Here is a 26386-nt window from a genome sequence, read left to right on the forward strand (position 1 = left end):
GACATCGCCATATGGTGTATAATTGAAGAAGTTGTGGTAAGTGTTAGTTATTGTGATAGTGAATAGTTCAAATAAATCTATAGGCTAATTATTGTCATATGAGACAAAGAATAGTCACAAAACGTGGTCCACATAGACCTAAAAGAAAGGGTCCTCACAGCAGGGCCACACACATCCTGGTGACAAACATATGTCTGAGTTCAGATTAGCTTGTTGTGCTTATCAGGTGGCTTTTAACCCTCTACTTGTTTATGAGACAATATCCTAGAGTAGATGTAACTGTAGGGCTTTTTTAATTATTATTTTTTTCCCAATAATTTACAATTTAATTTGTAAAGTAAATAATTTGCAAGTAATACGATATTACGCAAATTATCTACTGTGAAACAGCATGCATGAGAATATCTACTTGTTTATGAGAGAGTTTATTAGTCATTATTATTATTATTATTATTATTCATTAGGCTTCGTTGATCAGGCCAACCTACTCTGTCTCCTTCAACATTCCAGAGTGAAGATTCAGTTGGGATGTGGTGGGGGATGAGCTTAATCCTTTCCCCCATTTTGGCTACTGCATGTAAAATAGATTATGGAAAACGTTGAAATAAAAGCATCTCATGGCAAATTCAGATGGCCTTTTTTGTGATTAAGTGTATTTTCCCGTTGGAAATTGATTGGTTCAGCCCACTAGAGATGGTTGCTGCTGGCCAATCTTATGTAAAACTGATCAGACAAATAATCAACACCGTGCGTTAGGCTAACGTCCGATTTCATTCCATACTTCTACTCTGGAAAGCAGTGTCACGAGCTTGCCTGCACTAGCATCAGCGCAGACTCGTGTGAAAAAGACGCTGACATTCTAGTTGGTGAAGCGTGAGTGACCCGACGAGGGTGTGTAAGTGTCTCGTGGATGGAGAAAAGACATCATGTGAGTTAAACTTCATTAATAGTTGTTCTCGTTGTTGTCTGAAGTGTTAGTTTGATTAACGTGTGAACGATGGCCATTTGTTGCACATGGCATCATGATGTAAGAAGTTTTCCACCCAATACTTTTTTGTGGTTTAAGTTCGCCATCAACATCACGCAGCTAGCTGACATCGATACTTCAGTGTGATGGGGATTGTGATTTTGTTCAAATATTGCAGCTAACGATGTGTGACAAGCATGGCAGCAGCGAATCACATGAAACTGCTTTGATCATCAATTTGTCTAGAACGAGAGCTACATAAACAACCTCGGTCGCGTGCTTACTGTTAGCTAACTTACGTTAGCGATATTAGAAATGTTTATCACTTAGTCCTAGTGGCTGAAATCCAAGTTGCATCGAATGCCACTTTAAATCACTGGATCAACCACTGTCCACTAACCTTACAATGTTTGCCTGATACTTTGTAGTTGACGTGTATTTTAATGGGGCTTTACGCAGCAGTTTCCCCCCCAAATATCATTGTGTCCTGCTATTACTTGCATGAAAACTTTGATTATATAAAATTAACTCGGTTCATTTCCATTTTGCCCATTCGATTAATTCAATATGCAGCTTGAACAGCCTTGAGATCTGAGCAGCATTCCAGCAATCAATCAGAAAAAAAAATGGAAGTGTCAAGGAGGCGAATGAAACACCTTGAGCCAGCCAGGCCACTTCGTCGACTGAATGAAGGTATTATCTCCGTTATCTTTATATCCCCTTGTATGTTTGTATCTTGGTGTAGTGAGGTGTATATAATACTTATATATATATTATATATATTATAATACAATTATAATAATTATAATTTGTGGGCGGGTACAGAAATGTACCTTGTTTTAAAGGCATACCGCAGGCCTAACAGTTTCTAGGTAATTTAGATGTTGAAGCCATATATTCTACAGTCTGGTAAATCAACTTGATGTTTATTTTTAACTTGAGAATGGTGCACCTTCCCAGACAGATCCTACCTGTCTCTGGAAAACCAGCCTTGCAACTTCGCTGTACCCCAGACACTGAGAATCACAAATATCTTTGCAGTAATTGTGCAATAGTCTACTACTTCTCAAAGCTGTGTGATTTTACCTTGTCAGTACACATGACCGTTTGGAGATTATCTTTGCTGGTTTGTAAACTAGGACAGCCAAGATTAATTGATGAATAGATTAGTTGTTGACTGTTAAATTAGTCGCCAACTATTTTGATAATCGATTTATTGGTATGTTTCATTCTTCAAGGGAAATGGAAAGCATTTTTTAATTCATGCTTCTTGAACTTTGGTGTGTGGGTAAAAAAACAAGGCAGTTGAAGACATGATCTTGTCATTTTTGAAGACATGATTTTGTCATTTTATTGATAAAAAAAAAACCTCACTAATGAATGGAGAAAATAATTGTCAGATTAATCTAATATGAAAATGATTAGTTGTAGCCCTGTTGCAAGCTAATCCACAGCTGTCCATGTCCAGGGGAAGAGTGAAAGCCATGAGTGGTACCTCTGTTGGTACTTACTTACCTCAGTTGTAAAGTACAAATACTCCACGACTGTAGGGGGAGCCAGTTAATGGAAATAAACCTGAAACTACATTGTATGTCTTTTAACATTGCAAGATGGGGGCACATACATGGGTGCAAGTATTGAGGAGGCTGATATTTGATTGAGGGGGATATATATATTTTTTATATATATGATAGGGTACTATGTAGCCTATGTTTATGTATACAGTACCCTTCACAGTTATTGATACCCCTGTTTAAGTTGAGTAAAAAGAGGTGTAAAAAATCTTTTAGTGATTTTTATCATAGTCTCACATTGAGAGCAATGAGCAAAAATCCCCTCTTGAAGGGAAGTACATTTATTCTGAGGGGAAAAAAATAGGCCTGCCATCAAGAAATATTTAAAATAAGTAAATAATACTTAGACATTTGCCAGAATGACCCTATTGGCAGCCTTTTATTTAGTACATTGTCCTCCCTAACATTTTCTCCCATCATACCTGTATTGTATGCGAGACCACTCCCCTTGATGGAATTTGTCCAGGTCATCCAGGCCATCCAAGATCCTCTCTGATGCACTCTCCTCTCTGGCTCAGCCCACAGACTTTTTTTTATGGGGTTTAGCTCATGAGACTAATATGTCATACTAGAACATCCAATGATGAGACCCTGTTTGTTTCATAACTGAAGCAGCCAGATTTTTATTTAAAATGTCAAAGTTGATGATACCATGTGTTGGAAGAACAGCCCCACAACATCATGCACCCTCCACCATAACAGTAGGCATGAGATTATTTGCAGTGCAGTCATCCTTCTGTTTATGACAAACTCGTCTTGAGCATTTGTCATCAAAAGCTTAATTTTCCTTTCATCTGACCATAGAACACCATCCCAGTCTAAGAGTGAGTCTCGTCTATGGGTGCTTTTACATCTTGTTCGTTTGTAGCAGTTGAATTATAATTGGATCACTGCTTCAGTAACTTTGTTTGGGTGTATGTGCATACAGCGATCACCGCCTAAAGGAGGTAATATTTGTGGACGGATCTATCTTTGAACGGGCTCCAATTTACATTTGCATTAATGTTTGATGGTTTCATTAATGTACATTGCACAACATGCTGTCTTAACTTTATTTTATTAATGAGAAGTAGTAAATGATTGCCAACCTGTTTTCACTTTATCACAGATCAACCCAGATTTGCTGACCTTGAGTCATTTGCATCACAGGCCACCTCAGTAAGATGTTTTATGTCAATAGAATATTATTGGTGCTTATTAACTGGTTCCACCAGTATGGTGGAAACATTTTACTTTATTAAAAGCCTATTTAGATTTGTAAATAAAAATAGTGGAAAAAGGATTGTACAAAATCTAGATTGTAAGATCTGCACTGATTCCTTGTTTTGAAACACTGCCTTTTAGTCATCCAAATAGATATTGTTACACTTATCTTTTTGTCTTTGTATTCCTATTTTAAAGTTCAATCGAATTGAAGTGGAGCAGTTTTATGAAATTCTTCAAGTACACAGCAAAAATCTTGTTGCGAAGAAAGGTATGAATGTTTTGATCAGTATTATCTTAATACTCTAAAAGAAATTGATATTTCATGTGTATATTCTCTTCTAGATAATGGACTAATTTTTTGTAATTTCGTTTTCAGAAAGGATATCCTACAGCAGGGAATTTCTCCTACAATTTGCCAGCACACCCCTGGCTAAAAGAAGGCCAGAATTTTTACCTCAACACCCGGTTGTTTTAGACAAGGCGGTAAGAGTTTATTTTTCCCCCCATATTTACAAATTGTATCAAAACATAATTGCATTCAGATTTGTTTTCATGTTCATATGATGTCAGTGGTTGGTAAAGCAGAGCTTTGTGTTGGCTGCTACTGTTGTCCTCTGTTTGTCATTAGAAGGTCTGAAAGAGGTGGATGAATGGGCTTGAATGGGTTTTATGGGCTGCATTGATTAAGACTGGCACTGCCTAAAGGGATATTCTGCCATTTTTGGAAAGAAGCTCATTTTCCACCTCCCCGCGAGCAAAACAATTTATATTTACCTTTTTCCCGTTCATCCAGCCATTCTGTGAGTGTGGCGGTACCACTTTCAGCTTCAGCCTAGCATAGATCATTGAAACGGATTAGACCAGTAGCATCTCGCCTGCTAGCATCATGTTTAAAAGTGACTAAGATTTCCGGTAATTTTCCTATTTAAAACGTGTCTCTTCTCAAGTTAGAAAGTGCAATAAGACCAACTGAAAATGAAACCTGGCGTTTTTCTAGGCTGATTTGACATGGAACTACACTCTCATCAAGGCAACTTGCAAACGTACCATGGGCGCAGTGATATCAAGCAGCATCTGAAAATAATCCCCATAGACAACAAGCAGTAGTAGTGCCAGTAGATTGCAAGTTGCCTTGATTATTACGCCAGATGAGAGTGTAGTTCCACTTGTCACTTCAAGTGTAGTTGAAGTGACTTTCAATGTGATTTGGAGTAAATCTTGTAACTGACTCCCTAGGCCCTGCTGATTCCTATCCATAATGAATACGATCAAATTTAATTGAATGGAAGTGCTAGGTCACTTCCTTCCAAAACTCACTTCTGTTTGAGTTTCAGAACAGCTCCTTGCATCTTCTGTTTCTGGATCACTGCCTTGCAGTGATAAATGATTATTGGTACAGTTGGGTATATTATTGTGTTCAAACTCTATGTCTCTATTCTAATATTGTCTTTCGGTCTAGAGGCTCCCTGATGTCCATGATGTATTGCAGAGAACGAACCTTCGGACATGTGCTGGAAAAGAGGACCTCTAAGTCCAGGTAAAAGATGAAATTGTGTGGCGTCATGTACTATATCAGTGGGACATATGCACTAAAATCTTGCTGAGGATGATCTGTGTAGTATGTATAGTGTAGATACTTAATGGGAAAATATTTATGTATGTAAGTGCATGCTCTTTATGTTTGTAATTTGCAATACCAGGGGGAAATGCTAGTAGGTTAAATAGGTGATGTATACTGTGGACAGGAATTATTGCACATGTATAATTCCTTCATTAGGCCTAACACTATTGTAACTGGACTATCAAAGTAGCCATCAAGCTAGTTCTATGGGAGTTCTATGGGAAGAGATCATCCAGTTGACTTTGAGGTATGGATACCAGTGCAGGTTTAAATGTTTTGCGGTAATGTTTGGTTCTCCCATCAGTTTAATTGACTGTGCTGAGATTGAATTCTAAGCACAACAACCACAAGAGGATGATCGAAGATTACAACTCGATCAGAGCAAGTAATAAGCATTCCAGCTCTAATCAAGTTCAATTTTAGATGCGTAATTAGTGTAAATAGAATAATTTTTGATGCTGTTTTCACACTCGACCATAGCCCCATCTAGTCATCCACCTGTTTGAGTGATAGGCTCGGGTGAAAAGTAAAAGAAAGAAGCCATCATCATCAGCGTCCTGGCGCCAGAAAAACTGATCATGCTGACCTGAAGTGAATGGCCCACTAGAAAGAGCACATTTTAGAGATTGGAGACAGAAGGCTACAGCAAAAATAGAAAGGGAAATGTTATGGTTATAGTGTCAAGGCCCTTTACCATTCTAGTGTGCCGACAACTGGGGAAAAGGAGCCCATTTTCTTTGGATCACTAATCGTTTTTTTTTATTATTATTTTTTTTATGTTTAGTAACAGTCTGATGTTTAGTTCTTTGTCGTTATTATCTAGTGTACTCATATACACCCATAATCTTACTGGTTACCCAAGAATCAGTCACTGGAGTTTGTAAGCGCTACCATGTTTCTTGGAATCATGATCATGACCAATTACAAGTCACCATCATTCGCAGACCAAGCAGGAAGTGTTTTACACATCAATAAAAAGGTGCTTACTATTTGTTCAAGTTGGTAGACATCAGCTATGTTTAGTACTGTATAATATTGATTCGAGGGTATGCAAACTATTCTGAAGTTTGCTCATTCTAAGTGTTTTATTATAACCTTGGTAGTATAATCTTGGTTTGTTTTTTTACCTTTTTATGAAAACACTTTGTGGCTTTAGTTTTAATGTGTGTGTGTTTTTTTCTTCTTCTTCTAGTGGCGAGAGAAGAAAACTAAGGTAGAAGATCCTTTTTATCTGTGGATTGATTTGCCAACGGTACCACCGCTTCTGTTTGTTTTGTATGCTCTCCTAGACTGCAGAGCATTGTGTGCTTGTGTGCTGTAAATAACTTTGATTTGAGTGTGTAATTTGTATTGTAACCATATTTAGTATTTATTATAGTTTTTGGTAAACTTCTTTTTGGTGTGTTTTTGGTTTGTTTGATCAGCAAGAGTGCACATGTTTTTCAGGTTATCTGAGAGAGCTTCGCCATCACAGGCAGGTGGTTTCGGCTACTGTTTACTTTTGTTTTGGTTCACACCCAGAGCCTTTTTAATTTGCACATGTGGCCGGGAAAAGACTGAGTGAGAAATGACACTGATGTGCTAATTGCACTGTGATATTGATCAATCCGAATCATACGTCAGAAACTGTGATCTCTCTGACAATTTTGCACCATGATTAAAACGGATTATTCCAACTGATTATTGCATAGTCGTGGTTTATTTATTACAATTAAATTCATTCAGGATTCCTGATCATATCGTGCTTGCACAACATATCTGCTTCATCCCCATGCCTATGCGACCAGAGTGCAGTGCTATCTGATTTGACAGAAGACGAGTATAATTTCTCTATCATTTCCATTCAGGTCTGGTCTAACCAGTGACAGCAGGGAGTTGTAATAGCCTTGCCGGATAACCGCAATTGCACATGAACACCGGTAGGGCTACCGGCCAAACAGCAGGGCTTCCGTTCTTTCTATAGGCTATGGGAGCGCTGTCACGTACTCCTAATGTACTTGGCTCCACTGTCAATGACACAAGCGGATGTTGAACATCGGAGAGAAAATCGAGTAAACGAAAGTGCGTTCATTTAACCATTTTTTTGTGTGTAACTGTTAAAAAAAAACTGATTTTTGGACACACGTCGTCTGCTCTTGCCACAGGTAATTATTTTTTAACCTTCTGTCAATGCTGGCAGACAATAAGCACGTTTGGCAATAAGCATGTTACTCTATTGGAAGATGTGGTACTCATCGGTGGTCTGCTTGCAGGCAATATTCATCCGGAATACAACCTGCCTATAGGTAGCCTCTGTTTTGGAAGGAACATGACACCGGGCTTTAGTGATGAGAAAAAAGGAGGGGAAAGGTAGGTTACCGTTCCATTACATAGGTGTGTTTTATGATAAGTTTTGAAATAAAACCTGGGATAGCGATCAAAAGTTATATTAACTCTGTTTTAATCTGTTAAAACTCGTTCAAATGCCTATGTGCCGTGCGTTATATCATTAATTTCGATCAAAAGGCTACTTTTGTTACTAGAATGAGGAAATGCATTTAACATAGCCTACTTGACGTACTCACTGCCCTCATGCGCCAGAGCACGGAGTCCTTCAATAGTTCTTTGTGCAGGTGTATTGCTTTGTTGTAAACCTGTGAGTTTGGTGAAGTAAACCTTAGCATATTATTTCATTCAGCCCTTTTTGCTAATAATAGACTGCAGGAGGTTGTGAGGTCAGTGATGTTTGAGTTACTAGAATGGGTTTTACTCAGTAGGAAAGTGTTATAGCCTGGAGGGGAGTAATATTCCCTAAAACATTTGTTTATATTCTGTTAGCTGTAGTAATGTACTTGTGCACAATCCTAATTTGGATGCCATGAAAGAGGATATACTATACCATTTCAACTTGGGGACAGCCACACATGATTTGCCAGCCATGTTTGGAGATGTCAAGGTAAGTCAACTCACAGAATGAATTTACAGGATTATCCCTCTGTTTAAAATACAGCGTGATGCAGTTGTTAAAATTCTTTTGAAATGTTGTATTTTCATAGTTTGTGTGTGTAGGCGGCAGCCCGTGGAGGATGAAGGCATTCATAGAGTTCATCGGTCATGAGTTGGGCTTGGCTGAGGCTAAAGCTGATTACCCCAACATCTGTGCAGGGACTGACCGTTATGCCATGTACAAAGTGGGACCTGTGCTCTCAGTCAGTGTAAGGAAATGTGCACGTTTATGATTGTCCTCTTGGTGACCACTTTCTGGACAACTTTCTTTTTAATCTGAAGAGAGTTCAACTTCACCAGCATGACCTTACTAACCGCTTGTCAATCTAGCTTCCTGTTTCATGCTAAAGTTACTGACATTTTGACACTAAACTCACATTCTAAAGTGTAATTGTAGCTAGGAATTAATCTTTTTTTTAAACCAGCTGTTATGTCCCTTCCTTTTAATAATTGCACTCCCTGTGTGTTGCAGCATGGAATGGGCATTCCCTCAATAGCAATCATGCTTCATGAACTAATCAAACTCCTCTACCATGCACGCTGTACTGATGTCACAGTTCTGAGAATTGGAACCTCGGGTGGAATAGGTACATTTTTTATTTCTGCACAGATATACAGATAAACATTTCTTCCATGACATGAGCGCTTTAAAGACGATGGTTCAATAGAGATTCTAAAGATTGGTTTTTAATTGTGAAATGTTCATTTTTACTCATGCATATTCAAACGTTCCTTTTTATTCCTTTATTGCGATAAAGCCAAGCATTCATAAAAGTTCATATTCTTAGTTGGGTTCCCTCCCACTCTGCAACAGATATGATATAGACAGTTTATGGGGGTGGTTCTCAACCTTTTTTTTCTTCTCTCTTCTCTTTCGCCTATATATTTGGATAGCATAATTAATGGATACAGGTATTCTGTATGCCAACAACTAGGTTTGTGTCACAAAGTCCTGTCCTTCAGTAAAACAGTAAAACAATAAAACGTTAAGGAAGCTCAACTCTCAGCCTTAATCATTTTTGATGATGTTAGGTCATTTTCAGTGCACTTGTTGGCCAATTGTTGGATCTGGTTTGATAAGAACTAAGATTCTCATGTGATAGGGGGGAGGTGCAGGGAGGAAGTTTACCAGTAATGGCTAAAAACAAACAAGTCCCAGTGGTAACTGTGCCTCAAAGACAGAGAGGGCCAGCCAACCTTACTATAGAGAATGTAGTGGCCGTTACCACTTATTCATTTATTTATTTAGGCACGTAGGCATTGTCACAACGATCTGCTGGATTTCAAACCGAGAATCAGAGTGGGGAAGATAGGTGATTTTAAATTACTTTGAACGTAGCATTGTTGTTGGCAACAAATGGGTTGGTCTGAGTATTTCAGAAATCGCTGAATCACGTACATCCATCTCTAAGGTTTATAGAGAATAGTCTGAAGAAGAGGAAATATCCAGTGAGCAGCAGTACTCAGCAAAAATGCCTTGTTGAGGTCAGAGGAGAATAGGCAGATTGCAGATAGAAAGGCAACAGTAACTCATGATCATGTAAATGTGTGTCAATCTCTGAGGAAAGTTCTGAAGGGTCCAACCCAGTAGGCTACTAGCAAGGTGTTCCAACCCAGTACTAGCAAGGTGTTCCAATCAGTGGCTAGTGAGTTTATATTATTATCATATAAATTTAAAATGTGCATATCTGATTTTGCCAACCTCACAAGATCAGAGCAGACAGCTTTGTGCACCCTCTGTGATCTTTGGCGCCCCTGTTAGGAGAGGCTAGACTCTAGGTTGGGTCACATGGTAGGGAGAGCAGACAGACAGACAGGCGGAGCTTCTGTGATGTCACTACATGTGGCTAGTTGGGTAAAAGACAATTGCCCTGCTCATTCATGGCTCACAATTAGGACAGCCAGTGAGAGGCCACTCTCACAATTAGGGACAGACTCTTTTGTTGCCACATGTGGTGAGTCAGTGACACTGACACCGTCGCATCTTGGGTTGACTTTGTGTTGCATTTCCTTGCCAAACAAAAAGTAAAATAAGACTGGACCTACTGCTTGAGCTGCTCCATCTGCTCTCGTTTGTGTAGAAGGCTACCGAACAGAGAATAAACCAGCCATCAGTTGATGTCTAATAGGCTTTTCCAGTCTCTCTCTCTCGCTCTCTCCTTCTCTCTCTCTCTCTCTCACACACACACACACACACACACACACACACACTAGACCTATTTCCAAGTCAATCACATTTTACATGGATCATGTGTAAGATTTGGGTTGTGTGTTCACAGTTCAGTTTTTTTTCTTTACATAGCTAACAGTGGGAGGCTTACAGGTCTAATTCTCCCTTGACAATGAATTACTCATACTGGTGGTTGGTACCAAAGGTTTATTTCGTTTTTTAGAAAAGCTGTCCTTTTCTACTGTCTTCTACTGTTCTCTTCCTGTTTTCTTTCAGGCCTCAAACCCGGCACTGTGGTGATCACCAAACAGTCTGTGGATGCCTGTTTCCTGCCACGAATTGAGCAAGTGATTTTGGGAAAGCCAGTGGTCCGTAGCACTGATCTCGACTCTGACCTGGCAGAGGAGCTGTTCCAGTGCAGTAAAGACTTGGATGAATTTGAAACCGTCATTGGCAACACTATGTGCACAATGGACTTTTATGAGGGTAAGACACTCGAATGATACTGAAGGTTTATAAATGCTATATTTGCTGGTTCTAATGATCTAGTTAAAAGTCCTCACGATCACTTGCTTAAATACTTGGGCGGTCAAAGATACTGGACTGAATGCTGGCAAGGGCTTTCACAGTGCCATACAGATGAATTGAAGTCAAATCCGCCTTGAAATCTGTACCAGATAAATGCCCTTGACCAAGTTGGCTCTCTAGTGTGGTTATATCTGGTAGTGTAAACCTTATTCTTGGTGTTAAAGTCGATCAATTTATCAATGCTGATGAATGTGTTTGTGTTTGAACAGCGGAGTATTCATGTCTGATGTCTATTTCTTTCTGTGGATAAGGCTGTTGTGAGTCCTGGTTTGAAAAGTAACATTGTATCTTAACTGCATACGGTGTTGGCAGCAAATCCGTTTGATTGCATTGTTCTCAGTTGGAATGTCCTAATTGGACACAACGCAATACAGTGCAACACAATACAGTGTGATGTTTTGAGCAGAACTTCTGTTGGATGCCCTGTTTTAATTTTCGGGTTTGAACAGGAAACAGCGCAATATGACAGGATGTGAAACAGTTTTAGGGTGGACGGAGAGCGCCCAATGCTACTCCACAATCGGATGCGCACATGCAGTTAGGATAAGCTCTAAGGTTGTTTCATACGTTCATGTCTGCTGTGGCTTCTTTCAGGTCAAGCCCGGCTGGATGGAGCCTTCTGCTCGTATACAGAGGAAGACAAACAGAACTACCTCAGCGAAGCTTATGCTGCAGGAGTCCGCAATATTGAGATGGAGTCTTCTGTATTTGCTGCCATGTGTAAACTTAGCAGTCTTAAAGGTAGGACAGTTTGTGTATTGTAATAAATAGTGCTATTTTTGATATCGCTAGCATACTAGGTAAGCGGCAGAAAATCTATACTTGAATTTACAAAGGCTTACAGACTTGCTTAGTATTGGAAGACCTGAACTTTTGGGGCCGGTTTCTTGGACTTGGTGATTAAGGCTGGGCCTAGACTAATTGACTAAATTATCCTTTTCAGTGGAGATCTTAATGTTCTCTTTAAAGGCACCCTTAACAGTTTGAGTTTTTTTACCTCAACATAACGTTGCCAGCATCATTTTGATGGCACATAACCTCATAACATGCCATTGTCTGAGCAGCGCTCTTTAGGCAACCTGGCAACTTTCTGTGTTCGGGTAGGAACAATCCATGTCCAGGAAACCGGCTCTTTGTGTTTTCATTTACACTTCTTGGTTTATAATTATGTTAAATATAATTAAAATATATATATTGGATTTATGGACAGAGTGATTGCCAAGTACCAACAGTCGAATGGTTTATTTTGTTGTAGCGGCAGTGGTGTGTGTGACTTTGTTGGATCGTCAGAAGGGAGATCAGCTGAGCAGCTCTCATGAAGTCCTACACAGCTACCAACAGCGCCCACAAATGCTTGTGGGGCACTTCATCAAGAGGCGTCTGAATGCCATGAGCAGAGGCGTCTTATCTCCTGATGCTGACAAGGCAAAGACATCCTGAGATTGTCATTAGAAAATGGTGTCTTACTTGCACTCTTAATTATTACAAATCCTTTGTGTGCATTCTACTTAAAGCATTGTATTTAGTGTGATCAAGGCTGTCTTTGCTGATGAGCCTTTCATTTCAGCTAAATCGCCTATGTTGCTATATTTTTGTGTTTTTTTATCTAAGTTATAGATTTAAAAAAAAAAATGGGAACTGGGAGCATTTTTGTTGGGAAATGTTTGATTTATTACTCTGCTGATATTTTCGTAACATTTTGATATAGTTTTCATACAAGATTTCACTACAAACAGTATATTATGTAAAAAGAGAAAGTTGACCGTGTTTTCCACTGGTCTTGTAACCCAGTGCTTTCCCTGTATCTAGAGTACTCGGTACTCGGACCCCTTTGTAATGCTAGATTGGGTACATATAACATGGACAGTAATGTTAGTGGATATATTTGAAAGTCTGTAGCTGTAAGGTATACCATATAGCAGTATCCCCTGTATTTAGTTGCAAGTAATCACTTGAATCCCTTTGTAATGCTGGGTTGGGCACATATTACATGGACACTAATGTCTGTGGATATATTTGAAAGTCTGTAGCTAAATGTTATGAAGCATATTATAATACTAGCAATAAAGATTACCCATGAAAAATGAAATGTGTTTTGTTAGACTGATGGAACTGCCTGCAATCATAAATGGCCCTAATAAGCATCGTCGATGTATTGCGCCTTATTATCAATTGTATTATTTTAGCAAGTCATTGAAAATCCTGTTGTCAGATACAATATTCGTGAAATGTAAGGTAATGAATGAATGAATGAAATAACCGGTCGAATCTCATGCGTTGCTGAATAAACGTCCCTGTTGTAGCCCTCAAGAAATGCGCGTCAAAACAGCGTCACTGTAGCCAATCTGCTTTTGCGCGAACGTAGTCGTTAACCCAACCGCTCCCATCCTTGTCTTCACCCGGCTCTACCTCCAGTCTGCACGCATTGTCATCTGCTGATTCAGTGCCTTAAGCATCCTCCTTCACGCCACGGGCAAGCTCTGTAACGTTTGTTGGAATTGTTAGATACTAACAACAGCAGTCATGGCCAAAACAGTAGCCGGTAAGATGAACAATTTTCTTGATTTTCTTAGCGCGTATTTGTAGGTTATTTGTGTGATTGACGTTTGTGTCTGTCGGCAGGTTACAGACAGTTATGGTGCCAAATAATTAGAAGTCACGATCCACGTCTGTTGATAACATATTTTAAGGCATAAAGAAAAAACATTTTAATTATTGCTGAACTGCAGGAGGTATTACGTTGTATTTGTTATATATTTTTCCAAAAATAACTGTCATAGCGTAACATAAAGATGCGTAGTTAATTTAAGATGGCACAGCTTAATAATAAAGATGCATCCGTGATTTAATTGATTTATCTTGGAAAATATCTTAATACTAAAAGAAGGGACATCTTTTATCATCAATATAGGCCTAGGCGATGGAACATTTACGATGCTGCACCTGCATCTATCCAACGCCTCTGTCTACAGTAGAATGCAGACAGACCCCACCCAAGAAAGGGAGCATCTCGTTATTTTATTCAAGCAGTCGGGATTCTTACACTGACGTGACTACTGTCATGACAACACATATCGTAGATTGCAACTCTAATCATCTTTACTTGCCATAATTGTTGCATTTCATAAATGTTTGCTTGATTGAAATTATAAATGATCATCGACTTGGGCTAGCAACTGAGTAGCCTTCTTCATTGTTGGGGTCTCTACCCAAATATTTTAACCAGTCCCCACCACTCCCTTCTAAATGTAGTCTTAGCCTATACCCCGTAGGTAATATATCTTACATATATTAATCCTATTTTGGATGTGCAATAACCTGATTAACCTGGCAATACTACATGCAAAAATATCAGCTAAAAGCAATAAAGAGGTGATTAGATTTGGTTCTTTGGGGTAATTTAAAAATATTAAGCTCTTTTGGTTAAAATGGTATGTGTGAATTATTTGAATGACCATTATAGTTTGCAAAAAGATGCCAATGTTCTTTATAGTTTTACTTCCCTAAGGTATATGTGTGAAGGGGAGGCAGGCCGGTCTGATCATTTCTGGTCTGGTGTTTATTTGCACATCATCCTCATGATCATTTTTGAAGAAAGGAACATTTTTGCTGTTGATCTACTTCTATATATATCGCAGAAATATCTTTATGTGAGTCAGTGTTTGTACAGACAGCCGGATGAGTGTGTAGGTTGTTGTCAGGTGTATAGCAGCCCAGTCCTGGAATGCATTGGTCTGGTCAGCTGCTATGAACGAGCTGGCTGTCTGCTGCACCACATGCCTTGCCCTGCTGGACTCTGTTGCATGGGTGTCGCACGCTAGAGAACACACAATGGGAGGCCGGCCAGCGCTGCAGCAAAGGCTAGTTCCACATGGTGGCCTTTGCAGTAGTGGGCTAATCACTATTGACAACCTGCCGGCCACCAGCTGAGGCCTGGTTGTCGAGGCAACTTGTCCGGACGTTTGCGTTATGGGATTATGCAAGTAAGGAGTGGTTTGGCCTACAAACCCCTCCCCTGGATAAGTGATTATGCCACTGTTTTACTATTTGAATTTAAGGTGTATCTGATACATAGAATCATGTTGAGAACAAAGCTATTTTCAAGACCGTGATGGAGAAAATGCATTAATATAACTTAATGGGTGCAATAATGCAGAGTCATCATATATGATCCTGACGTAACAGTCCATGAACACCATTGTTCTATTCAATTAATTTTAAAGTATTCTATCTATATGTTCTATTGTATAGATGATGTTCCATCTAATCTGATATGATGTTAAACTTGCTTGGTTCTTTCGTCTTTGGTAAATACTGTAAATACAAGGCAACCCCTGTGAAAGTGATGCTACCCACATAACTCTGAAGTGAGAACACTGCATCAGATGTGTTGATAAGTTCACAACTAAAACCTCTGTGTTCTACAGCTTACAAAGAGAAGATGAAAGAGCTCTCTGTCATCTCTCTCATCTGCTCCTGCTTCTACCCAGAGGCTCGCAACAATCTAGTCTGCGAGTTTGAAGGTAAGATTCACAGAGGTATTCTAAATCTATTGAAATACAACCTTTACCTGTGGATTCGCACAGATTTGACGCACAGAATCTACTGGCTATCATCGAAACTGAGCGACATCATTTTCATGTGTCTTGCATACAAATGACAAGAGGACTTGAGGAGCTCCTTAGATTTGGCCATCAATATTGGCAGACTATTTGTTGATTTATTCATACACTACTTATGAGTATTATGACAGTATCCAGTGAGCTTTCCAATATCAATACTCTACAAACATTCATCATTGGTTTGACAGGGTCATTTGCAATTTCCCTAACAGCTGGGTGTGTCCTCAAAATTACTCCAAGATAGAATTACAGCAATCCCAACTATCCAATAGCTAATTTGTTGGGATGGCTTTTTTCCCCTCCGTTCCCTAGATATGGAAGTGAAGGCCATTAACAAGCGTGCCTCAGGCCAAGCCTTTGAGGTCATCCTCAAACCGCCCTCTCCGACATCTGACTCTTCCCACAACCTGGGGTCGCTCCCCAAGAAGAAGGACGTGTCCCTGGAGGACATTCAGAAGAAGCTGGAAGCTGCAGAGGATCGAAGAAGAGTGAGTTCAGAACCCTGAAGCAGAGCATCTTAAAAGATCAGAGAGCAGGACTGAAATCTGTAAACTCCCACTAGGCTATGGCACACGCCGGCCAGATGTCCTAAAATTGAATTAGGTTTAGATGTGTGGTTGATTTAAACCAGTTTTGCCATATGGTTACGGTTACAGTTATGTTACTTACAGTAGCAGACGCCTTTGTCCACACCTATCTCCATGGGTAGAACCAAGCATTTTGTTAAGGTCCACAAGGACATACTATAGCAGAATAAGACAGATACTATCAGCCATGCGGAAATGCTCTATATCTTATGTTGTGATCAATGTCCTACATCAATCATCATTTTGTATCTTTTTTGTTTTTACATTGCCTGCTTTGTATAGCTTTCCATCTTATCGACCACCACTTACATGTAATCCTTGTCTAAAAACGTGTGTAACAGTCCCAGGAGGCCCAGGTGCTGAAGGCTCTGGCCGAGAAGCGAGAGCATGAGCGCGACGTCCTGCTGAAGGCCATGGAGGAGAACAGCAACTTCAGCAAGATGGCTGAGGAGAAGCTGACGCTGAAGATGGAGCAGATCAAGGAGAACCGCGAGGCTCACCTCGCTGCTCTCCTGGAGCGTCTGCAGGAGAAGGTGAGGGGATTAGGAGAGAGAGAGAAAGAGAGAGAGAGAGAGAGAGAGACGTGTTTGGGGATGATTCTAAAAGACAAGGTTTGATCTGAAAATAAACTCAAATGTCATGTGGATTCATTTGACCAAAAATGACAAATATTGATATGGAATATAGATTCCTGAGTTCAAGGATTTTTTCAGAGAAAATACTTTGTTGTTTTCCTGTTGTTGTATGAGCAGTAGGTTATCTAATTCTAACGTTAGCCCTCAAAGCTAAGATCTGGCAGCTAAGCCCAGTCCTCAGTTTGACTATTGTGCTATTAGACTAGGCCTACTTCATTGGTAACCCCAATGTTCACTGTACCGCTAACCACAAACAATCAATATATCGATATTCCATAGTATGTGAACATACTGAGAATTGAATGGCAAGCAAGAGCACATATGAAATGAAATGACATAAACATCATCATTTCACATTTTTTAACCCAAACTTAAGTTTAATTGAATACATTTCGTTTTCACAGTAAACGTTGAGGCAGGAGACAGATTAAAGTTCGATGAACTGGTTGTTGGTGCATTGTCGGAACTTAAAGGGATTGGTTTACACCATGAGGGAAATGCCTCATCATTTATTTTTTTACTTCCTTTTTTCACTTCTATATTAAGTATCCCACTGTGAAAATGGCACAAGTGACTTGCAAATTAAATATCTGTCAACAAATTGCTCTTTGCCCTTGTAGAGATACCACTCAGGCAAGCTAGGAGGCGCCAGAACTCTCAGTGGTGTCCTGCAAACAGTAGCAAGAGCTCTGCCAGTAATTTTGCTGCAGTGTCAGTCCTATGTGGTTTATACATGGGCCCTCTTAACTCTGCTGTCAATATTATGCAGTCAACATTAATTGTTAAACTAATGCAGTGTTACTAATTAAATCAGTTGTTAATTGGTTAATTGAAAGTTAATTAAAACATAACTTTATGCCGTAAACAGCTGTGCTGTTTATTTGATCATAGTTCATTTGAAAGCCCTTTTTCTTTTGGTATAAAGCCTAAATGTCAAAAAGAACTGAAATAGTACTAAAATTGTACTGAAATCAGAATTATCATGGTATTTAAACCATATATGCTGAAACATTATTATCTTTACACAATCTTCTGTGTGTGTGTGTGTGTGTGTGTGTGTGTGTGTGTGTGTGTGTGTGTGTGTGTGTGTGTGTGTGTGTGTGTGTGTGTGTGTGTGTGTGTGTGTGTGTTTCTCGTATGTCCACATCTATAGGAGAGACGTGCAGCTGTGGTGCGCCGAAACAAAGAGTTGCGAGAGGAGCTGACAGCGTGAGACCTCGGTCACAATTATCCTGCCACAGCATCCCTAACACAAATCCATACACACTCATTTAAATATGCACACAGGCATACACAAGAACACACATAGGCATACATTCACATACAAAACACGCTAGCACACGTCACAAGTAAAGAACACAACCTTAACAGTATTTCAGTATCTCAGTATTACCCATTCAAGTCAAATATCCAAGTATCACACTTCAACAGAATGAATGACTTTGCTTGATTTCATAGAATAAAAAGAAACACATGAGTACTGTTTTGTAAATGTATCATTTTTATTACTCATCTTTCTGTACTCTTGGTTCTCTCTCTCTCTCTCTCTTTGTCTCTCCATCCGTCTACAAAATGGCTTAATAAACGTGCCATGTTACCCATGAAAGGGTTTCTTTTTTGTTCCTATTTTCCTGTAGGTCTTTGAATCAGATTTACTGAATGATTTTCCAGTCATGAAATGAGTCCCCTGTAAAGTGTAGAAAGGGACCAAAGTGATCGATACCCTATCAGGATATGACTAAAAGGCAACATTAATGTAGTATGCACTTCAAGTGTCCATCATTTGCTCTTAATTATTGGCGCTGAATTATGAGAGTTACTGCTGCTCAGTTCTAATTCACATCTCAGGTTTTATTCACATCACCTCAGTGTTGACCACAAGTGTTTGTTTTTTTCAGAGGGTAAACTTCTGCTTCACTATCATCTCTCTCCAGTAGATGGCATAAATGGTTTTGTTTAACTCAATTGACTGTGAAGTTCACCCGCTATCAGAGTAGTTTTGTTTACTGGAGGAGACATGCTTTGGTTAGTTTGTATTTATTATTTCTGTCTTTTTCAAAAGATTAAACACTGGTTATTATAAAAATGTTCAATATCAAAAGAAAATGAAGATGGCGAGTAGGAAAGTGAGTCTACGCCCCCTCTCAAACAAAAAAATACAAGGGTCAGAGAACCTTTGTTGAGTACTTCCTCGACCATTTCCTGCTCTATTCACAGGGGTCATGTGATCTGACATACTGAATAGTGGGTCCATGAGACTGGGGCAGACCTAGCAATGGCTGCGGTGGATGTTGTCAGTCTCATTCAAACAGCTGTCAAACACTAATTTATGTGCATCTATTTGCATGCTATTTAGATTTTTATTTTTTTTTGGTTGACTGCAAATTTGACAACAAAATTGAGACTTGATTTTATTACTGAAATGCAGTTTATTCAGAATCAAAAGTTTAGCATTTTCTAGTGGTTAATCCAGAAGGGAAAACATAACATTCAAAATCATGCATTTACATTTTCAGTGATAACATAGCTTCAGATATATACAGTATATATAAAAAATAATTAAATGATTAAAAATAGCCTATGCCTGCTAGCATATCTATTTACTAATCCTAAGCATTTCCAAGTTTGACAGAAGCAGAACATTAAGTTCAGTGAGAGGTGTTCCAGTCGTGCCGTGTACAGGATGTCAAACCTTCTGATAAACCATCACTTCAGATTACGGCATTGTCATGTTCAGACTGGACACTGATCAGGCACAAAGAAATTACTTCAGAAAAACATTGAAACCTAAAAAGAGAACATATGCCAGTTTTTTGTATGTGTTAATGATTGGTCTGGAGAGTGGCACCACATCCACTGAAGGCATGAAAACATTGTTGCTCAATTGATGATTGATGGCTGCTCTCCTAGTCCTTAAATGTACAGACCACAGAGGTCAGAATGCTCTGTTCTAACTCAAAACACTTGTAGGAGAGTTCTCACCATACAGTGGTCCGACTCCCAACACATGCCGATATTTCATTACACGTGGGGGCTTCAAATGGCCCTGACTTCTCTGTGAGGTTGACGCAAGTTCAGAAAGACCCATGAGGAAGTGGGGGCGTTGTGGGGGTTAGAAAGCCCCTATCTCTGTTCCCCACGGCCTGTAGGGCCTCCTCGCCGCAGCTGTCCCGGCTGCAGCTGGGCTCACAGAGGGGCCGAGCAGGGGGAAGGCACCCAGACCAAAGGGAAAGGCGGAGAGGGGGGAGAGGGACGACAGGAACGGTGGCGGAAGTTTAGCGGCCACACAGGCGCTGAGGTTATGCCCGGGCCCGCCGGGGGGTATCTGTGAGGGGCCAGACTTGGACAGTGACGGGCCGGTCAGGCGGGACGAGAGAGAGAGATGTGCGGGGGAGGAGGAGGAGGAGGAGGAAGGGGAGCCGCTGGAGCTCCGTAACCCCGCCGGAGACACACTCTGCTGGGTTTGCTTCAGGGGCAAGTGGAGGGGCTGGTGGGGATGGTGAGCGGGCAAGGCGCCCCTGAAACCTGGGCCCCACGCTGCGTGCCCGAGTCCGGAGTGCACCTCTCTCTGGGAGGCGTAGCTGCTGAGGTGAGACACGAGGCGCACTTGCAGGGGATCCGATGCGTCAAGACCCTCAGCCATGCTCAGGTATCGAGCTGCCTCTGCCAGGCACTCACGGAAGCCAAGGTTCCTGTAATCCATGGCCACTGACTGGGCCTCAAAGTAACCTGTGAGGAATAGATCGAGACACTACCATTGTCAAATCTGTAAAATACTAAGCTACTCATAAATGAGACTCTAAATATACCTATCAGATAAGCAAAAATAATGAAACATTTAGGACCACAAATGAATTTGTCCATGACTGAGATAGGCTACCTACGACCAAATAAATATCCCACCTTTCCCTCCAGCTGCGTGGAGGAGCTTGAGATGATCCACAGTCATTTGTAATATTTCAGCCTTCTCTAGCTTTGTTGAGCTCTGTGAATAATCAAGATTTAGTGTTAGCCACAGTTCAACTTTCAATTAGAGTTGCAGAACGAATAAAAACAGTGATATAGGCTACGCCAAGGGATATCTTCCCTGTCCACTCACCTGTTTCTCAAGAGCGCTCGGCACGAGTCTACGCAGTTCTGACAAGCTGCTGTTAATACGGTCACGTCGTCGTTTTTCAACAATCTGCAAATAATCATTAAATTGGTTAAGAACACCAAATATCCTACGTTAAAAGGCAACGCGTTTTTCTCACCATCTGAACATGACATGATGATCGAGATAGCCGATAAGATAACAACACTCACCCCTCTACGCCGCTTCCTTGCCTGAGATGTTGACGGCACTGTTTCGTTTGAAAAGTAGGTATTCCTGAAAAACACACAAACAGAAGAGAAAGTCAGCAGACTTGTGGATATTCTATAATCGATGGCTAGTTAGACTATTTCGTCTTTGTAAGCTAATAAAGATCCACTGATTATTTGTCAGAAGTATGGATTTTAGGTCATGTTTGTTAGGCTACTGTAGCCTATAATAATAATCTTTAAAAAACAATATTGCATACTCATTCTCCTCAGTGCTCTCCTTTTCAACTTCAGTGCTGTCATCTAGTTCGCTATCAGAAGAGCTGAAATCTTGCGCTCTCTTCATGTTGTCGTGCAAGTCCACACACTTCAGATAACTCCTGCAAACTCTTCTGTGGCTTTGGCCAATTTTGTGGTCTGCGAGTCAAGTTAGGTTCCCACGGCATCACTTTCACAGTATGCTTACAGGGGCGGGGCCTGCATAGGCTGTGGGAAGTAGAACAACCAATGAAATGCATAGATCACTTTGAGTGACATTGTTTTTCTAAATTCTTACAGCCTCCACACCTGCATGTCCCATCGATCTGTTGGCAGTGGGAGGCGTCTTGAGGAGGCTGATGACAGCTGAGCTTTGCGTTAACAAATGACTTCAACAGACGGCTGTTATGAAATCAGAGTGGGTCACTTGATGTTGTTGTCCATTTATGATGTTTCTATGTCAGGGCCTAAATGAGCCTTGAGCTTTTCAGACACAGTATGGCAATATGCACTATTGCAATTATTGTGTAAGTACCTCATCCATCACAGTTCAGCACTGAATTTGGACTTGGACTATATCTCAGAGGATTCCTACCTTTGGGATTTACAGTATAGTCTTCCTTTCTCCAACCATCCGCCACCTGATTTTCAAATGCCCTTTAGACTATTCATTTGAAGATGAATGATTCATCTCACATTTTTGCTCACAAGTTCAGTGAGATTAGACAGTAAATCAGTCAGAGTACAGACTGTGAGAAGATATTAAATGTACAACGCCAGAATCAGGGCAGGAGTGAGAACCGCAACTCTAGAATGTATGTTTTTAAAAAAAGAAAAAGAAATGATGCTGACACCAGCCAAAACAAGCTGTTTCATCTGCGCCGCAGTTTCAGCCCTGGCGGGTGTGCAGCGAGTGGCTGGGGCGTCTGCAGCCCATACCTGCTTTTCCACACTTCCCTGCCGCCTACACAATTTATGGGCCGAGGAAAATTCTTAAATCTGTGGAAGAAAAATATACGATATATTCTCCCCAGCACGTACGTCTGCACTGCAGCACCTCAGCATAGAGCATGTCTTCAGCTGCTTACAATAGCCGACAGCCAAGTGCCTCTCCTTCCTCAATAGAAAGATTATTCATTTTTGTCTGATAGGCTTACAGTTGTATTTACCGTGCCATTTACTGTGCCCTCTTTGTTATCAATGACCTCTAGAATTTCCCAAGAGAAAAATCCACAATTGAAAACTTTCAGATCCCTGTACTTAGTACAATTGGCTGTAAACATCTGGATTTGATACACATTGTAGTGGAAGTAATTTACAAGGTCATGCTCTAAAGAATATTTTGATTGTAACAGCGCAATCAGACGAAGCGCACATAAATAACAGTGTGGAGACCACCCTATAAAATATCGACTTTATGGAGACAGTTGCTCGGTGTGAATAGTAATCTTGGCATGTGTCTGCTAGCTCCCCTGGGCTTCCCTTGTATGTGACTGTATGTGAGTGTTTGTGTGTAGGTATGCGGACACGTGTGCCACCGTGTGTATGTGTGTGTCCAGCGGGGACTGTTTCCCACAGACCTGATCTAATTCGGTGTAACTCGATCTCCGTGTGAGTCGTCCCCAGTGAGAGCTCTTCCCCCATGGACTACCCCCTCTTCTGCCCTCGTCTGTGGGAGTGTGTGCGCGTGTGTTTGCCACTGGTGCTGCATGCTGGCCCTGTCACTCTCAGCCTCACTTAGAGGCACACACACACACACGCACGCACGCACACACACACACACACACACACACACATACACACACACACACACGCTCACTCACACAAAGCAGTAAATACACAAATACCTTTCTCTCTCTCACTCTCTCTCCCCTCCAGGAGTGATTTAGTGAGTGACAGCAGTAGCAGTAGCAGCTTGCATGCCTCTGTGCATCCTGTGTGCACACATCCTGACATCTTATACTTGTCTGTCAAAACTTCTTCTGGAGTATAAGTTTGTGTGTGTGTGTGTGTGTGTGTGTGTTTTGGAGAATTGTTTATTTTACACAACTGAATTTTTTTCTATGTGTCTGTGTGACATTAGCACATATTATTTTGTATTTTTAGACAGTGATGCCTCTCAGCAACTGTACCAACGAAGAAGAATGTTGTCTGATTGTCCCAGATGACTTCAGAATGTACTACTTCACAAATGGCTATGAATGACTGAGTGCTTCTTTGCAAGTCTGTGCACAGCCTTGTGAGTGCATGGAATTCTCCTTGATTTGTTGAGTCATATTTGTCTGTGAGTTAAACTGCACAGATGGCTTTTGATAATTTGTTATGTGTTCTTGTCATCGCAAATGCGCAGATATTCCAGCACTTACCATTTTTGTCAGATGGAGGAATGTAAGATCAGAGTCCAGCTAGAAGGTGTGGAAATGTATTAAGCCCACCCACAGTGCTTTCAAACACACACTCACACATGCACACAGGCGTGTGCGCGCGCGCACACACACACACACACACACACAAGCACGCATACACACATGCATAAGCACACACACACACACACACACACACACACTGTGTGTGCACTGAGAGAATGACCCTGGTATTCCAAATACACCCATATACCGTTGGAGCCATGAGGAATGAGGTCTTGTCTCTGGGTATCCATTCAAAAGCCTTATCCCTCCATCCAGCGCTTCCTGGTTCTCCAGCTTCCAGTATGGTTGGTGCTGAGTGGGTTTCCTTGGTTTGTGTTTGAAAAGGATCAAGCGCACAAGCCTTTAGATTGTTACAGGTACTCTGTCTGCTTCAGAAAAATGAAAAAATACAATGACCTCTTTGTTTGTCTCTCGCTCACCCATGTTAGTGATACAGATATGTTTTCCTCTCTGTTTGTGTTTGGCACTTTATTTCGAATCTTAAAGAAAGGTAAAAACAATGTAACGTATGTGTTGTTTACAGTGGAAAAACAAAGGATGACATGCTTTTTATCCAAGCATCTGTCTTTCTCTCTTTGCCTTCTTCTCATCAACTCAAATCAATAACAATCCTGACCATTAGAGAGGAAAAGTTTGGTCATCGCTTCAAGGGCTAAGAGTTATTCCATAGTCATTGTTTGCAGTGCCCTTTGCCAACATTTGCTGGCAGCTGTATCACTATATTTGGAAAAGGGAAACCTTGGTCTGCAGGACCTCTGCCAGCTTGTCAGAGCGCCCTGCATTATAAGTACTGTATTTGAATCTGCGCCTAGATAATGGAGGAGGGTGAAATGAGCTAACTGACTGGTCTGAATATATAACTAACATGAACCTGATTCTGGCCTTATATTTTTAGTACAACACACATGCCCTTCCTCGGATGAACTTCACACATTGTTTGACATCCATATTTAATCTGCTTTTCTGTGTGTAGCAAGTCAACATAAATTACAGCAGCAGAAAGAGGTATTGGCAAGACCAAGAAAACCCTCCTGTTGGCAAGGGTATATCAAAATCTCCCTCTACCCATTACTGCTAAGAAAAAAAAACATGTGCTTACTTTCTCTTGCAACGTTTCTGTTAATACCTTTGTCAATTTCAGAGTCATGCTGACATGGGGGTGCCATCAGAAGTTTGTGCAACAAAATTGGTGCCGTTTATGCCTTTCCCCCTTTTGCAACACAATTTGATTTAGTAAGTTTGTGAGCTAAGCTAAGACACCCTAACCGAAAGTGTCCAATTACAGTACATATCATCATGACATGCACCCTTACTCAAGCCACTGGAATAAAGAAACCACTATCACGGATATGGGAAGTAACAAAGTTCAAGTATACTTGAGTATTTGCATTTATTTAACAATGTTTTACTTTACTACCCTATACATTTTCACAGAAATATCAGTTCTTTCAACTCACATGTTCAATACAGTCTCATTACTTTTGTGTTCAATGCATTTGAGGTGAATTATCAATTACTTTCATTTGAGGTCATTGTATGTTCTCCCAACATCAAGGCTGATTTCAACCTTCAACAATAGCAATGCAAAAAGGGTGTTCACTTTGCAACTAGAGTGCCACCCCTATACCCCCTATAGCAATAACATGGGTATTGGTGTAAAATTGACTACAGAAAAAAAACATATCCTCGCAAATATACCATCAACAGCACACTGCAGCAATAATACAGGCGTGCTAACTCTTTTCTTTTTGTGATCTATTGTGCTCTAAAGGATTTTTGAATGGTAGCATCTCGGAAACCGGGCTTATAGGAATACATATAGATAATAAAATAATGGCAAATGGCATATCATTGCATATTCACATGCATCAATGGATGTCATGAAGAAAAAGTACATAGGCGCGCGCACGCACACACACACACACACACACACACACACACATGCTTCGCTCGACTCCCACCCCACGCCCGAGCTCCAGGCGATCTGTTTGACATGGTTTGGATGATCTACAGAAAATCTGTTTGCCAGCGTGGTGCTCTGAAATCTTTGCTTTAAATGACAACTGGCAGCGGCTCTCTGTTCTCAACTCAGATCAGTGTCAGCAGCACTGCATACCAGGGTGGAATCTTCAGGTCTCCAAAATTCTTTAACTGCCAATTGTCAATCGTCGGCAACTGTAAATGCCACAATCTCTGCATCTATTTCTCTCTCTCACACACATGCAAATACAAGCATATGCACGTACGCACACACACACACACGCACAGGCACACGCACACACGCACACGCACGCACGCACACACACACACACACACACACACACACACACACACACACACACACACACACACACACACACACACACACACACACACACACACACACACACACCGTAAGTCTACAATGGTGGCACTTGACTCTTATTAACTTTCATTTGAATT

General features: G+C 40.7%; 4 protein-coding genes across 5 annotated transcripts; 3 read left to right on the forward strand and 1 right to left on the reverse strand.

Annotated features, from left to right (window-relative positions):
- Positions 1–604: 604 nt before the first annotated feature.
- Positions 605–6954, forward strand: gra (granulito). Its single transcript, XM_062531501.1, has 7 exons — positions 605–928; positions 1541–1660; positions 3650–3699; positions 3943–4015; positions 4124–4230; positions 5207–5284; positions 6561–6954. Exons 2-6 carry the CDS (start codon positions 1594–1596, stop codon positions 5276–5278), a joined length of 369 nt encoding a protein of 122 aa, XP_062387485.1. The 5' UTR covers positions 605–928; positions 1541–1593; the 3' UTR covers positions 5279–5284; positions 6561–6954.
- Positions 6955–7454: 500 nt separating this feature from the next.
- On the forward strand, positions 7455–13238 carry upp1 (uridine phosphorylase 1). The gene is made up of 8 exons (XM_062531500.1): positions 7455–7512; positions 7621–7717; positions 8186–8303; positions 8404–8562; positions 8826–8940; positions 10800–11009; positions 11706–11852; positions 12367–13238. Exons 2-8 carry the CDS (start codon positions 7677–7679, stop codon positions 12549–12551), a joined length of 975 nt encoding a protein of 324 aa, XP_062387484.1. The 5' UTR covers positions 7455–7512; positions 7621–7676; the 3' UTR covers positions 12552–13238.
- A 238-nt stretch (positions 13239–13476) lies between these two features.
- Positions 13477–18561, forward strand: stmn2a (stathmin 2a). Its single transcript, XM_062531042.1, has 5 exons — positions 13477–13653; positions 15539–15634; positions 16046–16221; positions 16662–16853; positions 18109–18561. The coding sequence occupies exons 1-5, from the start codon at positions 13635–13637 to the stop codon at positions 18166–18168; spliced, it is 543 nt and encodes a 180-aa protein (XP_062387026.1). The 5' UTR covers positions 13477–13634; the 3' UTR covers positions 18169–18561.
- An 803-nt stretch (positions 18562–19364) lies between these two features.
- LOC134076443 (hairy/enhancer-of-split related with YRPW motif protein 1-like) lies at positions 19365–22157 on the reverse strand. Of its 2 annotated transcripts, XM_062531509.1 has the most exons (6): positions 21825–22157; positions 21518–21743; positions 21261–21324; positions 21055–21138; positions 20859–20940; positions 19365–20684 (listed from the first exon to the last, which is right to left on the reverse strand). In XM_062531509.1, exons 2-6 carry the CDS (start codon positions 21601–21603, stop codon positions 20068–20070), a joined length of 933 nt encoding a protein of 310 aa, XP_062387493.1. In that variant the 5' UTR covers positions 21604–21743; positions 21825–22157; the 3' UTR covers positions 19365–20067. The 2 variants fall into 2 exon arrangements, with proteins under 2 accessions (XP_062387493.1, XP_062387492.1); XM_062531508.1 differs by having other exon boundaries at positions 21518–22157.
- Positions 22158–26386: the final 4229 nt, after the last annotated feature.

Source organism: Sardina pilchardus, chromosome 3 (assembly GCF_963854185.1).
Source record: "Sardina pilchardus chromosome 3, fSarPil1.1, whole genome shotgun sequence".
In the NCBI taxonomy this organism is placed as follows: domain Eukaryota; kingdom Metazoa; phylum Chordata; class Actinopteri; order Clupeiformes; family Clupeidae; genus Sardina; species Sardina pilchardus.

Bases quoted from the DNA above. Each gene is read 5' to 3' on its own strand.
- gra (XM_062531501.1), top strand. From the start codon at position 1,594: ATGGAAGTGTCAAGGAGGCGAATGAAACACCTTGAGCCAGCCAGGCCA. The intron at 3,700-3,942 runs GTAAGATGTTTT...CCTATTTTAAAG, and splicing joins TTGCATCACAGGCCACCTCA to TTCAATCGAATTGAAGTGGA. The intron at 4,231-5,206 runs GTAAGAGTTTAT...CTTTCGGTCTAG, and splicing joins CGGTTGTTTTAGACAAGGCG to AGGCTCCCTGATGTCCATGA.
- upp1 (XM_062531500.1), top strand. From the start codon at position 7,677: ATGACACCGGGCTTTAGTGATGAGAAAAAAGGAGGGGAAAG. The intron at 11,010-11,705 runs GTAAGACACTCG...GGCTTCTTTCAG, and splicing joins CACAATGGACTTTTATGAGG to GTCAAGCCCGGCTGGATGGA. The intron at 11,853-12,366 runs GTAGGACAGTTT...ATTTTGTTGTAG, and splicing joins TAAACTTAGCAGTCTTAAAG to CGGCAGTGGTGTGTGTGACT.
- stmn2a (XM_062531042.1), top strand. The intron at 15,635-16,045 runs GTAAGATTCACA...TCCGTTCCCTAG, and splicing joins TCTAGTCTGCGAGTTTGAAG to ATATGGAAGTGAAGGCCATT. The intron at 16,222-16,661 runs GTGAGTTCAGAA...CGTGTGTAACAG, and splicing joins CTGCAGAGGATCGAAGAAGA to TCCCAGGAGGCCCAGGTGCT.
- LOC134076443 (XM_062531509.1), bottom strand. From the start codon at position 21,603: ATGAAGAGAGCGCAAGATTTCAGCTCTTCTGATAGCGAACTAGATGAC. The intron at 21,325-21,517 runs GTATGCAATATT...TGTGTTTTTCAG, and splicing joins GAGAGCACTGAGGAGAATGA to GAATACCTACTTTTCAAACG. The intron at 20,941-21,054 runs GTGAGTGGACAG...GATTATTCACAG, and splicing joins CGAGCGCTCTTGAGAAACAG to AGCTCAACAAAGCTAGAGAA.